Genomic DNA, 15,000 nt, shown 5'->3' with positions numbered 1-15,000 from the left:
AGAGAGAGAGAGATAGAGAGAGACAGAGTTAGAGAGACAGAGTGAGAGAGAGAGAGAGAGAGAGAGAGAGAGAGATAGAGAGTGAGAGGTAGAGAGAGAGAGAGAGAGAGAGAGAGAGAGAGATAGATAGAGAGTGAGAGGTAGAGAGTGAGAGGTAGAGAGAGAGAGAGATAGAGAGAGACAGAGTTAGAGAGACAGAGTGAGAGAGAGAGAGAGAGAGAGAGAGATAGAGAGTGAGAGGTAGAGAGAGAGAGAGAGAGAGAGAGAGAGATAGAGAGAGACAGAGTTAGAGAGAGAGAGAGAGAGAGAGAGAGAGAGAGAGAGATAGAGAGAGACAGAGAGAGAGAGAGAAAGAGACAAGAACTTCACTTTGCTATTCATTCCCAATGGGTGATGCCATCCATGTAAAGCCCTGCCTCCCTGCCCTGTCCTGCTGGCTCTAGGTGATCTCAGTGAACCAGGCCAGGCTCAACTACCTGTATGAGATGACGGAGCTCAAGTCTTATGGAGGGAAGGCGTTCAGTGCCACCATCTTGGTAAGAGCTGGATCCCCTTATGTACTGCGTACACCACAAGCTCTATCAAAATGGTTGAGCTTTTGTTAATCCTGATAATCAGCACATGAATCAAAGGCTATGAATGTGATGATAAAACTAAAAGAAGAGGCATGTCTGTCTGTCTGTGTGTCTGTATGTCTGTGTGTCTGTGTGCCTGTCTGTCTGTCTGTCTGCCTGCCTGCCTACCTGTCTGTTTGCCTGTCTGTCTGTCTCTCTGCCTGTCTGTCTGTCTCTCTGCCTGTCTGTCTGTCTGTTTGCCTGCCTGTCTGTCTGTCTGTCTGTCTGTCTGTCTGTCTCTCTGCCTGCCTGCCTGTCTGTCTTCCTGCTTGTCTGCCTGTCTGTCTGTCTGTCTGTCTGTCTGTCTGTCTGTCTGTCTGCCTGCCTGCCTGTCTGTCTGTCTGTCTGTCTGTCTGTCTGTCTGTCTGCCTGCCTGCCTGCCTGTCTGTTTGCCTGTCTGTCTGTCTGTCTGTCTGTCTGTGTGTGTGTGTGTGTGTGTGTGTGTGTGTAGCTGCAGGACAGAGAGTCTATGGTGAGTCTGCTGGTGGGGGTTGAGCACGGGGTGAGCCAGGTGGTGAACCAGAAGCAGAGCGTGACCAACACCCTGACGGAGTTCAGCGGCATCACCCGCGTGGAGCTCATCCCCGAGTCAGAGCGCGTCAGCCTGGTCAAGATCTACCTGCAGGACATCAAGGTAGCACACACACACACACACACACACACACACACATACAAACACCACCCCACACCCCACACCCCACACACACACACACACACACACACACACACACACACACACACACACACACACACACACACACACACACATGGCGGGTGCACAAACACTTTTACAATCTCAATGGTGTTGTTGAACAGATCTTTAGTGTGTGTGTTTCGTCCGTAGCCCATCACTCTCCTAATGGAGTCAGTGGCAGCCAAAGACATGGCGTGTCTGGTGGCCGGATACTGTAAAGCTCTGGTCAACCCCAACGTCTGCGTGTTTCCATGGACTAACCACCGGAAGAGCCCACGCATATCAGCAGAGGAAGGTGTGTATTGGACGGACACACACACACACACACACATCATTCTCACTGAAACATTCATCGCAGAAGCATGTATAAATCCGCACTCGCATCCACACAAGCATATATACACATAAACACAAACAGGTGCATTCACACTCATAACTAGGGATGAGAACCTTTAAGATTTTAACGATTCCGGTTCTTTATCGATTCCTGCTTATCGATTCGAATCCTTATCGATTCTCTTATCGATTCTTATTGGGTAAGGGGTGAAAAAAGAGCACAAACGGATTTTTTACATTAAATGTTCTTTTATATAAATATCTAGAATGCTGTACACACCATAAACAGAATGTTTACATAAATAACCAAAAACTTTTATTAAAAAAAACAGACATTCTTGCCACTAAATATAAAACAACAATATTTAAATGCATATGTGGTGAGAGTGTCAACTCTAAAGCTATACATTGACATTGCAGAGCACTGTTGATTGCTATTTCACTCATTCACTCATACACTCATCTATACTGTATCAGATGAGTGTATGAGTGAAATAGCAAACAACCCCTATACAACCCTTCCTCTGCTACCTACTGATCTTTCTTTTCCAGAGCAGATATACCTCAGGAAATGTCTCATAATTGTTGGAATATTACAATACATCCAGGTTTAGTTTAAGTTAGTCCAATCTAAACCCCTCCCTCATTGCACTCTTGAGATAAACTAAATCTGGCAATAAAATGGCACTAACAAAATCGTTGAATTTTCTGATCTGACATGAAGCCCTTGTTATTGAGTAAAGGACTGTTTATTTTTTTGTAGGTTGCTTGGTTGTTTGGCTAATCGCGAACTATTATGCTTAACGCTTCTAATAGCAATGTAGAACCCACTACAAACACAATAACGTACTGAAACATACTTACTTGTATCATGCACACAATGCCTCACATAAGTATTTGAACAAAGATGATTCGCAAACTAGGCATTCAGTATATTTAAAACTTAACTATTGCTGCCACTGAATTGAAAGAGAAACGTATCCATATCTAGGGAGCTGCACGCGTTGCTAGACAACGCCATTATTAACGGAGTCTTTTGCGCTTCATCCCTGACTTAAGGTAAACTCCTCAAAATGTTTTATCATAACGGTGTTACTCGTGTGTTATCAGCAAACTTTCTAGAACCAACAGAGGGGAGGCAAGCACTGCCTCTGCCTCAAGCCAACAGCTGAAAATAGAAGATTCTACAGCTAAGCTAGCCTAAGTTATATGACAATGTCCAACATCGCCCATTCTGTTAAGCAATTAAATGCTAAGTTTAGTTATGGTTAACACGACAACGCAAACGTTTGCTGATAACACACGAGTAACACCGTTATGATAAAACATTTTGAGGAGTTTACCTTGGTAAGTTAGGGCTGAAGCGCCGTCGTTAGTTGAGCTGCAGCAGGCATCAAAAACATGACAATCTTGTAATTTAATACCATGTTGTGTGCTCAAGTGCTTATTCATAGTAGATGTACCTCCTCCTTTAGACGAAATACATGTTGTACAGACGTTACAAGTGACCATGTTTGCATTTGTTCGAGTGAAATAAAGCCACACTTTAGATCGCTTCTGTCTAGTTGCCATTTCTGCTGCGGTCTGATTTTTTAAAGGGAGAGTTCGCGCATGCGCAAACGGCACAGAGGTCCGTTAACAGACCCGGTTATGAATTTGGCTAACGATTCCAAAGATTCGGCTCATTAGGAACCGGTTCTAAACAAGAACCGGGTTTCGGTTCCCATCCCTACTCATAACCCATACACACTGTTATGCTGTTACACCTCCCCAGTTATGTAAGACATATTATGTCTAATGTCTCTCTATCTGTGTGTGTGTGTTTGTGTGTTTGTGTGTGTGTATATGTGTGTGTGTGTGTGTGTGTGTGCGTGCGTGTGTGTGTAGGTTATGGGTCTCACTGTGGAAGTGACTCTGACGACTCAGACACTGACGTGGATGCTCTCCTGGCACACGTGGCCAGCTCCACCCAGAGCGACGAGCAGACAGCATCAGCATCAGCATCAGCATCAGCATCAGCATCAGCATCAGGGTCCAGCTGTGAGCAGACACCCAGGAGAGAGGGAGGGGAGGGGGAGGAGGAGAACACACACACACACACACAGGGGACGCAGCAGCAGGAGCAGACAGAAGGAGGCCACGGAGAGGAGGAGGTGCAAGAGACGGAGACTAAATCTCCAGAGGAGGAGAGCGGGCAGATGGAGGAGCAGAGGACTAGAACAGAGGGAGAGGAGGCGCAGCAGGAGGCGCAGGGGGCTGATGGGGAGGGAGAGGAGCTGGGGAGCAACGGGGGACAGAGACAGGCCGAGGGCGGAGGAGGAGGAGAGGAGGAGCAGTGGCGGCGCTACGTCCTGCTGGAGGAGCCCCTCTCCGAGGCGTCCGACTCGGGACGGACGGACTCCCGCTTCCTGGCCAGCCTGTCCAGCGACTCCATGGACGCCCTAGAGGAGGACGACCTCCTGACCCTGTGCTCCACCCGCCGGCCGTGCCACCTCAGCGTGGGCTACGCCCACCACAACCCGCCGCTGTCCCCCCAGACGGCAGCACACTCAAGGGACCTCACCACCGGCAGCAGCTACAGCAACGGCGAGGTCGACCCCTTCCTGTGCTACGCGGCGCTTTCCAACATGGTGGACGGTCTGCCCAGCCCACCCGAGGCAAGTGAGGACGAGGAGGAGGAAGAGCGGAGCCTGAGAGGACTGGACTTCCTTAAACTGACCCCCTTATCGGCTCAAAGTGGTTGTGTGTTTACGTTCGAGCAGTGCGATCCTCGGCACTACTACAACATCTGCTCTAACGTCACCCCCGACAGCGCCCGGAGCCTGCCCCGACCCCTGCCTGAGAGACAGCAGGAGGAGGAGGAGGAGGAGGAGCAGGAGGAGGAGGAAGAGGAGGCCCAGATGGAGCCCGTGCCCATTCTTCAGCCTCCGCCAGGCTTTGGAGACAGCAGCTCTGATGATGAGTTCTTCGACGCGCAGGAGAGATTCACCTCCCCAGAACAGCCCTCATCTGCTGCTATGACCAGAGGTGAGCTCATATGCATTATACAACCTCCCGTAGAGTCCATTACAATACCTCCTTTACAGTCCATTATATTGTTAACTATTACCCTGTGGTTTACCCAGTGGTGAAGGTCAAAGACAGTGAAAGGTCAAGGTCACGGTGATGGAAAGCGTTTCTGGGCCCCTGCACCTAGCATTTATGGATTACTTCCGAACTGGAGCGCTCAGTTTTTATTGCTGCATTTGTAAAAGAAAACGTGATAAGATGATAATTTGGATGAATCATGAATGAATCATTAATTCTCTTTGTGGATGTGGGCCACTTTCTGCAGAGCATGTGATTGTAGGCACACATTATGAGCTGTAGTTTTCATAGCACTGCTGAGGTCACAGATATCACATCTACTGTCTTAATTTATTAGCTCTGGTAGTGAGGTCATAGGAAGTGTTCAGCTCTGGTAGTGAGGTCATAGGAAGTTTTGAGCTCTGGTAGTGAGGTCATAGGAAGTGTTGAGCTCTGGTAGTGAGGTCATAGGAAGTGTTGAGCTCTGGTAGTGAGGTCATAGGAAGTGTTGAGCTCTGGTAGTGAGGTCATAGGAAGTGTTGAGCTCTGGTAGTGAGGTCATAGGAAGTGTTCAGGGTCTTCATCTATCAGCTCTGGTAGTGAGGTCATAGGAAGTGTTGAGCTCTGGTAGTGAGGTCATAGGAAGTGTTGAGCTCTGGTAGTGAGGTCATAGGAAGTGTTCAGGGTCTTCATCTATCAGCTCTGGTAGTGAGGTCATAGGAAGTGGTCAGCTCTGGTAGTGAGGTCATGGGAAGTGTTCAGCTCTGGTAGTGAGGTCATGGGAAGTGTTCAGGGTCTTCATCTATCAGCTCTGGTAGTGAGGTCATAGGAAGTGGTCAGCTCTGGTAGTGAGGTCATGGGAAGTGTTCAGCTCTGGTAGTGAGGTCATAGGAAGTGTTGAGCTCTGGTAGTGAGGTCATAGGAAGTGTTCAGCTCTGGTAGTGAGGTCATGGGAAGTGTTCAGGGTCTTCATCTATCAGCTCTGGTAGTGAGGTCATAGGAAGTGGTCAGCTCTGGTAGTGAGGTCATGGGAAGTGTTCAGCTCTGGTAGTGAGGTCATGGGAAGTGTTCAGCTCTGGTAGTGTGGTGATAGGAAGTGTTCAGGGTCTTCATCTATTTTTATTTGGATTCTCCAACAATGATAAAAAATAAGCAAACAAACCATACAAAAAACAAGGACCAAAACAAAACAAAACAAAACAAAAAAACCACACAAAGCTTATAGGTCCTTCCATTCAGTCACAATGCAACAATTCTGTCTTGTTCAGTTGTCATTACTATGAATAGTAGTGGTATCACCCTCACCCCTTCTGTAATAATTCCATTTCTCCCATTTTCCTTCAAACTGTTCCACCTGCATTCTCAGGGTATGTGTCAATCTCTCCATGTCATAGATCTCCTCCACAATACTCCGCCACTGTTCTTTAGTCTACCTTATACCAGGCCCTTGTAATTGCCTTCCTGCTAGCCATTAATAATACTTTCACCAGGTATTTATCTCCTCCTTGTGCCTCCTCTTGTGGAATGTTCCCCAAGTATAATACCAGAAGTTTTTGGTATCTCATATCCCAATATCTCCCTCAGCACACTCCACACTCCCTCCCAGTATCCTTCCATCTTTTGACATTTCCAAAACACATGTGTTTGGTCTGCCTCCATTTGACCACACAACCTCCAACATGGTTTCTGGTCTGGTGCGTATCTCCCCTTAATCTTTGGTGTTATGAAATGCCTCATAATGTTTTTCCATCCAAATTCTCGCCATATCCTAGAGCTCATGGCTGAGTGTTGGCCCTTGAACACATTATACCAGTTATCTTCTGTTATTTCTATTCCAATTTCTTTTTCCCATTTTTCTTTAATATAAACAGTTGAATTACCCCCACTGGCCCCTAGAGCTTGGTATAGGGCTGAGATCACTCTACATTTTCTCCCTTCATATGCATTTATCATTATTGTAATAACCATATTCTGTTTTAACTTTATTTCCTTTAAATAATAATCCCTCACCTGAAAGTAACGAAAGAGGTAATTTGCTTCCAAATCAAATTTCTCCCTTATAGCCTGAAAACTATGCATTTTACCCTTCTCTAATAGTGTGCATATTGCTGTAATACCCCTATTTGCCCATCTCTCAAAGCCCAAATCACTTATTCCTGGTTTGAATCTCTTGTCATGGGTTATCCACCTCAGAGGCCTTGTTTCATACTCTATTCCATACTTTCTTACTACCAAGTGCCAAGTCCACAATGTGAATTTAGTTATTGGGTCTAACAATCTCTCTTCCCTTTTAAACAATTCCCTATCGGCCATTAATATTTGTATGGGGCTAGCCTCAACCTTCATTTCTATATCCTTCCATCTAGCTACATATTCTCTATTACACCAGCAAGTTACAGCCCTGAGTTGTGCAGCATAGAAGAAGTCTTGTAGTTTCGGTACAGCCATGCCCCCTTTGTCCTTGTGGAGCTGCATGGTGCTAAATCTAATTCTCGGTCTCCAATCCCCCCATATGAACCTGGATATCCATCTATCCCACTTCATAAACTGTTTCGGTGGTATCATTACTGGCAGAGTTTGGAAGAGGTACAATAGCCTCGGTAATACATTCATCTTAATTATTTCTATCCTTGAACGAAGATCAAATTGTAGTGTTGACCATCCATCTTTATCCCGTCTGAGTTCTTGATTAATCTGAATTGGCAGTATATAACTTCCACGCTCCCTTCGTGATGTTCACTCCCAGTCCAGATATCTAATTGTTTCTGAATACCTTTTCTTTTTTAACTCTGGTGTAGGGGTATAGTTTATGGCCAAGATCTGTGTTTTGGTAACATTAAGTTTATATCCTGAGGAATACCCATACTCCTCCAACAGGTTAGGGTCTTCATCTATTAGCTCTGTTAGTGAGGTCATAGGAAGTGTTCAGGGTCTTCATCTATTAGCTCTGTTAGTGTGGTGATAGGAAGTGTTCAGGGTCTTCATCTATTAGCTCTGTTAGTGTGGTCATAGGAAGTGTTCAGGGTCTTCATCTATTAGCTCTGTAAGTGAGGTCATAGGAAGTGTTCAGGGTCTTCATCTATTAGCTCTGTTAGTGTGGTCATAGGAAGTGTTCAGGGTCTTCATCTATTAGCTCTGTTAGTGTGGTGATAGGAAGTGTTCAGGTTTGGGCATTTCACACACACCAAAAAAGCACAAATAAGTTCAAGGGAGGCTTGCACAGCAAAAAGCACAAAGAGGATGATTTAACATTTACGTAAACCCAAATCCAAATAAAAATACATTTGTTAGTTCTTTGTCTGAAGTATTCTTCACTAGCTATATCAAAACAACCGTTCTACTTCACTACACCTCCCAACATATGTCAAGGACAGGGACAGGGTGGCCTTCTAATCAAACTTGTTTGTTTTTAACAGAGAACTCGACAGAATCCAGCGCCATGAAGAGGACTCTGAGCCTGAGTGACATTGGCCTCTGCGTGAGCGAGGAGTTGGGCAAGGAGGAGGGAGAAGGGGAGCTGAGGGAGGACGTTGAGCAGGAGGAAGGACAACACAGCGCCCTCTACAGGCCGCTCAAGAGAACGTCTGTAAAGCAGCGGCGATCGTATCTGGAGACGGACTACACATCACTGGTGTCGTACCCCGAACAGAACCACAGACCCAGGAATCACTACGAGGGTCTGCTCACTGCCAGCGGCCAAGAGCAGGCCGAGGGTCACGACCAGACGCCCTGTCCCACGGTGTCGCCCCTGACCAACACCGAACTGGAACCCGCCCAGCTGGAGAACAAGCCCATCATCACCAGCGCCTGCAGACCGCTGTGCAACGCCACGGCCGTGGTGGCCAAACCCCGCAGTCACCACCGCCGGCACCTGTCGGCCCAGGTGGAGATGGAGGTGGAGCCGGACGCCATGGAGACCAAGGCCGTCACCGACCTGCTGGCCTCGTCCATCTCCGCGGTGCGACGGAGCGCCACCCTCACGGAGGCCGACCTGAGACCGTACCGGAGGAGCGAGCTGGGGTTCGGGGACGGGCTGGTGGACAGGTGGTCCGAGGGAGGGTATGCCAGCCACCTCTTCTTCAGACGGACTGCTGCTGAAGTCCCCCCCACGGAGGTGCAGGAGAGAGAGGGGGAGAGCCGCTGTACCTCCCCCAGGCCTCGCTCCTTCACCGTAGGCCACGTGGACTCCTCCCCCGCCGCCTGGCACCAACCAGTCATCCCGACCATATCTTACACCCCAAGCCCTGACGCAGAGGAGGAGGAAGACGAGTTGGCTGAGGGAGCAGCAGCCCAGGCCGGCGGTAGCAAAAACAGCCTCACGGTGGCCATCAGGAAGGGGCTGTCAGTGAGCCGTGAGAGCCTGAGACAGCCAGGGGAGGCTGGGGAGGACGAGCTGGACGACTGCGTCAGCTATTTTCAAGAACCCCCCCAAAAACCCTCGCCGGAACACCACGCCACCGCTGGCTTCCTGCTGAACCCCTGCTCCTCCGGCGGCATGATCGGCGGCCGGCTGTCGGCGTCCACGCTGCGGGGCAAGATCCAGAGCCTGCCGCTCTACCTGTCCCGGTCCCAGGAGCACCTGGCTGAGGGCGCCAGCCTGCTCACCAGCGCCCCCCAGAGGAGGAGGTTCTCAGAGACGCGCCACTACAGGAGGGGGGCCAATGAGAAGCCATGCTGGAGGACACAGCTGGGCAGAGACACCGGACACAGTGCTCCAGAGGTCACAGAGGTCAAAGTGGTGACCATAGTGTCTGAAGAGGTGACGGAGAGGATCGAGGAGATGGTGGAGATGGTCAGCCACCGCGGTCCGGCTGTCCAACAACAACACCCCGAGACCAAAGTCGACTCACCCTTGAGCTACGAGCAGGAAGCCAACCCCCCCCCAAGGGCTGAGCTTCCCATCAGCACTGCCCCCACCTCAGTGGTGGTGACCACACAGAACCTGCCCAGCCCTGGCCCCTACATGGGCAACCACACACACACCCATACGCCAGTCACGGGCTGCGGCCTCTTCAGAAACTGTGAGTCCCAGCAGCCCACCAACACCCAGCAGCCCCAGGCACTGCTGAGTCCCTGCCCACATGGGAAACCTGAACTGGGCTGCCGCAGTGCGCTGATGCTGGGCTGCGAGGTGCTGCTGGATAGTGCCCAGACGCCCCTGGAGGCGTGCGACTGCCCGTCCGTCTACACCAACTGCTTTAGCGGGGTCTTAGACGGCGGTAGCTTCGACGACGAGCTGACCGTCTACGAGTTCTCCTGCCGCACACAGCCGCCGGCAGACGGCGTCGAGGTCAGCCCGGTGTCAGGTATCGCCCCACTTCTGTCCTCCTCCCCATTCTCCCCCTCCTCCTCCTCCTCTTCCTCCTCTCCTCTCCCTTCCTTCCCTTGTCCCATTCTGCCCCCGTCTTCCTCCTCTTCCGAGCTCAGTCCTCTCCTCTCCCCCCTCGAACCCGTCAACTGCTTCCTGTCCGACCCGGAAGAGGAATCCATCGCCACTTTACTGGCCCGTCGCTACCCCTCGCCCCCCGCGGGCTTCGCGGCGCTCCAGCGGGATCAAGAGACGCTCCTGTCGGTCCTGGGGGGCGCCATCAAGTCTCGGGGGGAGTGCCTGGAGAGCCTGGAACACCACAGGGACTCGTGCGCGGCCCACTTCTCCGAGAACAAGCGGCGGCTGCACGAGGAGGCGCGGGGGCTCCTGGCGGGGTGCCAGCGCGTGGTGCGCGCCGGCCAGACGGCCGAGGAGACGCTGCGGGCGCTGGCTCTGAGCTTCCGCTCGCTGGTGCAGCTATCGTCCGTCTGCCTGTGCTTCTCCTGCTGCCCGCGCTGCCACGAGCGCCACGGCCAGGCGCTGACGGGGCTGGCGGAGGTGGCGCGGACGTACCGGGAGTTCGCCCGCACCGCGGAGTGCGTGGGCAGCGCGGCCGCCGCCACGGGCAAGCGCAGCAGCTGCCACGACCTCAGCATCAAGCTGCTGGCGCGCCAGTGCACCGCCCTCACCACCTCCGTCTTCTGCCTCACACAGCTGTTCCGCACGCTCACCGCACTCTGACCCCCATGACCTCTGACCTCACCACCTGAGCTGCCCCCCCTGCCGCCATTGATCTCCACGCCTCCGTCCACGAGCAGAGAAAGCCCCTCTCTCAGGGTCGTGTCCTCCTCCGTGCACCTCTGACAGGGACGACACTCCATGGAGGAGGAGCACTCTGAGTCAATGGCGCTGGAGCAACAGAACGCTGTTTTCTGCTACGAGAATGAGGCTGGAGGAGATAAGAAGATCTTGGATGTTGAGGAAGGTGGAAGTCTGTTTGGGATATCTTGATGCTGGTTCACAGTGTTGACCACATGGAACAAAGGAGGAGACAGAATAGTTTCCTCTTGGAGGTGGAGAGGGAGGAGTAGAGGTGGAGAGGGAGGTGAAGGGAAGGACTCCACTCTTCCACAACCTCCGAATGATTTCCTGCCTAGAGACTATAGTGAATGTGCTTTACACCTGTGTGCCCAAGCACAGGTTTACAAACAGTGAGCATGCATACACACACACACACACACACACACACACACACACACACACACACACACACCAAAGACAGGTAATATGCATGGCTACTAAGCAGGCCATGAGTGCTGTATGACACACACTCTGTGACAATGACTTATCTGAAAGCATACAGTACCTGCTCGTCCTATAGAATATGTTTATGTGTTAGTTCTCATATTCGAATGTATTCATTTCTTTCTGAGTTTGCTTCACAGAGATTACATCCCCTGTCTCAACAACTATTGTTCTGTGAACAGAGAGCTGAGCGATGCACCGATGCTTTGGGTTGTTTAAGCCAAACAAAACACACATTTTTATTTTTTTTTGTGATCAATTTTTTTATTGACACCATTTATGCAGTCAAGACATTCATGCAGTTACAACATGCAAGACAAAAGTATATCAGAACATTATTTCCATTTATCATCTGGTGTACCAAAACACACATTTTTAAGCATAATTTAGAAACAACACACACACACACGTAAACTAATGAGTAAAGATTATGATTTTATTTTCCGTATGGGTGTGAACACAAGTATGAACTGTTTACAAAATCTAAACTCTGTGTCATTTTGTTATTTATACCGGCATAGGTATACCAAGGGGGGATGGCTGGATTCGTGTAAATATTTCTCGGATGCGGATTGAAGTATATCTGTCGAAAAAGTGAATTGTTTGATTCTAGTTGTACAAATGATCCCTTGAATCATTCCAATGCTGCTTCCAAGTGTTCCAGAGAGATCGCTCACCTATGCTGAGAGAGTGAGGTTCTTGTGTCGTGTAGTGCACATCTATCATATGAAGAGGCTTCCGCCTCAGAGAGATGGCTCACCTGGTCAAGAAGCTAGGAAACACAATGTATGGTATTTCATTTATGTATTTCAATTTGGGTGTATCATTGGGAGTTAGGGCTTCTGTTCCTTCTGTCCCAACACTGTCAGAACACAAACATTCATCTTTTGAATCGGTTACCCATGAACACCTTTGACTGCCTTCACCCAGAAACACACTGCCCGCCGATTACAGCACACTGTTATTGTCACCTGCCATTCCCCCTGTCTCTCTCTCTCTCTCTCTCTCTCTCTCTCTCTCTCTCTCTCTCTCTCTCTCTCTCTCTCTTGCGCTCTCTCTCTCTCTGCATGTCCATCAGAGCTGCTTGAAATACAAGGGTGTTTTACTGGAAAAGATTTACATTTACATTTAGTCATTTAGCAGACGCTTTTGTCCAAAGCGACGTACAAGGGAGAAGGGAGATTTGTCTAAGCCCACTCCAAGCAAACCCTCTTTCAGGTGGATGTGAACCAGTGCTGCTTTGAGAGAACTGGATTTGTATTTCAGCTGCATCACCTCCTGTGGTGAAATCAGGAGCACTGCTTGAGTATGGTCAGTATATTTATGTGATTTGCATACAGGTAGGCTGAGCAGCTGTGCACAGAAGTCTTATCAGGCATGTGGGAAAAGCCATGTATTATCTGCAGCGATGTCTCCTTGTGTGTATGGATGGAAGGGATGGATGTATGGATGATGTGCAGTTAATGCTCGATAATGGTATATTCACACTATTAAAATAACTTTTGAATGAGTTGTCTGTAGATGTGTGCTGTTTTCTTCTCATGAACCCCATGCATAATAAGCTCAATAAAAGCAGCAGGAAAACTAGCAAGCTAACTACCTAAAAGGGACGCAAAACCTGGCATTGCCAACCTCCCCGTTGGCACTAATAAAAGCTTGTTAACATGCTAGCTGGTGTCTTGAACACATGCTAACATGTTATAGTTGGCAATGTCATGCTGTGAATGCTTTTCCTTCTTGTTTGCAGGGTGTTTTGGCGCAGAACACAGAACATCATAGTGCATATCCTGGATGGCCAGTGGGAACGCCATGTGTTCCATTAAAGCGAATTTGAAGATGATACCGAAACTACTTCCCTGATAAAAGAATACCTCAAAAAGTGGCAAATGGTTGCACAGTGTTGCTCAGTGTTAGCCGAAGTCCTTATAGATCTTACAGTTCTGTAATGTCTCTGTTGGCACTCTGTTGACAGTGCTCTCTGGTGGTCAAATGAGGATATTGCATCTTCTTTCCCATGCTGCCCTGTCTGTCGTTTAATGACGTGAAGTGGTGACATGACCAATTTCAGAGCACAGGCTTACAGAAAGTTGAAAATAAAAAAAATAGGAACATTTTACAGTAAACTCTCACTAACATAGAGAGAGACAGACACACGTGAGAGTATCCGGTTTACAGTGTGAGAGAGAGAGAGACAGGTGCCCCTTTGTAAGAATACAAAGTTCGTCAGCCAGACTAAAGTCAAATATTTACCAAAGCCTATGTGGGTACATTTAGGGTCCGTTAGAAGGGCAGGGATGAGACAAGTGTTGTAATGCCTTTGTATGAGTTACACTTAGGGTAAGAGAATAGTATCAAGCTCTTTAACCAACCCTACATCTTTGTTCAGCCTTGGAGCTGATAATTTACACAGCATTGACATTTTCTTATACCTAATTCATTATTATTATTATTATTATTATTTTCTAATTCATTATGATTATTGTATTGTTGCCATTTATGAGACACAATTCTCTCAGCTCTACGCCCTCTGTACTGAAAATGAAAAGGCTGTTGAATTATTAGAACCTCTGCCCAGATTAAATGATCTCTCAGAATACTTTTGGCCTTCAGAGCGAGGTCTTCACTCCAAGGCATGATACTGAAATTTCATATTTGGGAATCATAAGTCAGAGCTGTAGTCCAGAGTCATAGTCCAGAGTCCCAGTACAACCCAGGATAGAATGAGCCACCGCAGGATTGAACCCTGACTCACACTGTCTCTCTGTGATGTGAGGATGGACGGTGCCGTTGGCTAATCTGTAAACTGTGTTGAGAGAGTGGAGCCAATTCTATGTTGAACAAAACAACTCCAAATTCCAAGTGAGATTGTAAAGGTTTGGTCACCCAATTAAAAGTTGTATTGGTGCTTTGTTTGTAGAGCATTATTTGTGTTATGTTATATGTTAACACTGTTACATTTAAGAGTGGGATATGCGTAGGTAGGAAATAACACTGAAAATGCATGTTAGGTTAAATAAGGGGGAGTTTTCCCGGTCAGTTATCAGTAGGTCTATTTTTTTCAAGGCCCTCCCTGTGCGCATATTGGCTAAAGAAAGTGACCCTCGGTACCTCCCCGCTGACCGACAGCCAAAGTAAACTCACATTCTGTCACACGACGGTCAAGTGCTGAAGTCCCTCTCATCTTTTAGTGGATCTTCCGCCGCCGTTCGTCCACCTCCCCACCCTGAACTTGCTGTTAGTGGATTTCATACTGTTAAGCGATGTGGTCGAGTCGAGTCGCCCTTCGTCGACTGCAGAGGATCGCTGCCGCTCAGCTCACCGTCGGCACCATGCAGCGGGCGATGGCCACACTCCCACGCGTCTATGTCACACGTAGCATGCCGCCAGACGGAATGGAGATTCTTAGAAAGTCCGGGCAGTAAGTCTGTATTTAGTATGACAACTGATGACATCATTGGTTCACACACCATATTATGGAAAATCAATTGTTAATCTAGAAAAAAAAACATCATATATTACTTCTGTTTTATGCCTATGTTGAGCAGGAATATGGGTGAGTGATTTGCATACAAAAATACAGCTAAACAAAAGAGATATGTTTCTGGGAGTCTGCTCATTGCTTTTAATCTTGACTTGGAGTCTAAATTTTGAATCTGTAAGAGATGTGATCTGATCTC

At 48.6% G+C, this 15,000-nt stretch overlaps 2 protein-coding genes across 2 annotated transcripts in view; both read left to right on the top strand.

The window, feature by feature from the left end:
- The window catches only part of frmpd1a (FERM and PDZ domain containing 1a), a gene marked incomplete at both ends in the record, with an annotated part of 30,676 nt that extends 19,917 nt beyond the window's left edge, over positions 1-10,759 (top strand). The window contains 6 exons of the mRNA XM_080859263.1: positions 444-536; positions 1,066-1,248; positions 1,459-1,603; positions 3,532-3,632; positions 3,750-4,671; positions 8,127-10,759. Coding sequence (XP_080715389.1) covers positions 444-536; positions 1,066-1,248; positions 1,459-1,603; positions 3,532-3,632; positions 3,750-4,671; positions 8,127-10,759 — 4,077 coding nt within the window. The remainder of the gene's footprint in view (positions 1-443; positions 537-1,065; positions 1,249-1,458; positions 1,604-3,531; positions 3,633-3,749; positions 4,672-8,126) is intronic.
- A 3,824-nt stretch (positions 10,760-14,583) lies between these two features.
- The window catches only part of grhprb (glyoxylate reductase/hydroxypyruvate reductase b), a gene marked incomplete at both ends in the record, with an annotated part of 5,992 nt that continues 5,575 nt past the window's right edge, over positions 14,584-15,000 (top strand). Inside the window, one exon of the mRNA XM_080859527.1 lies at positions 14,584-14,741. Coding sequence (XP_080715653.1) covers positions 14,584-14,741 — 158 coding nt within the window. The remainder of the gene's footprint in view (positions 14,742-15,000) is intronic.

Source organism: Sprattus sprattus (genome assembly GCF_963457725.1).
Source record: "Sprattus sprattus genome assembly, chromosome: 20".
Taxonomy (NCBI): domain Eukaryota; kingdom Metazoa; phylum Chordata; class Actinopteri; order Clupeiformes; family Clupeidae; genus Sprattus; species Sprattus sprattus.
Note: the sequence above shows the minus strand (reverse complement) of the source record. Positions and strands in the feature narration are given on the sequence as shown.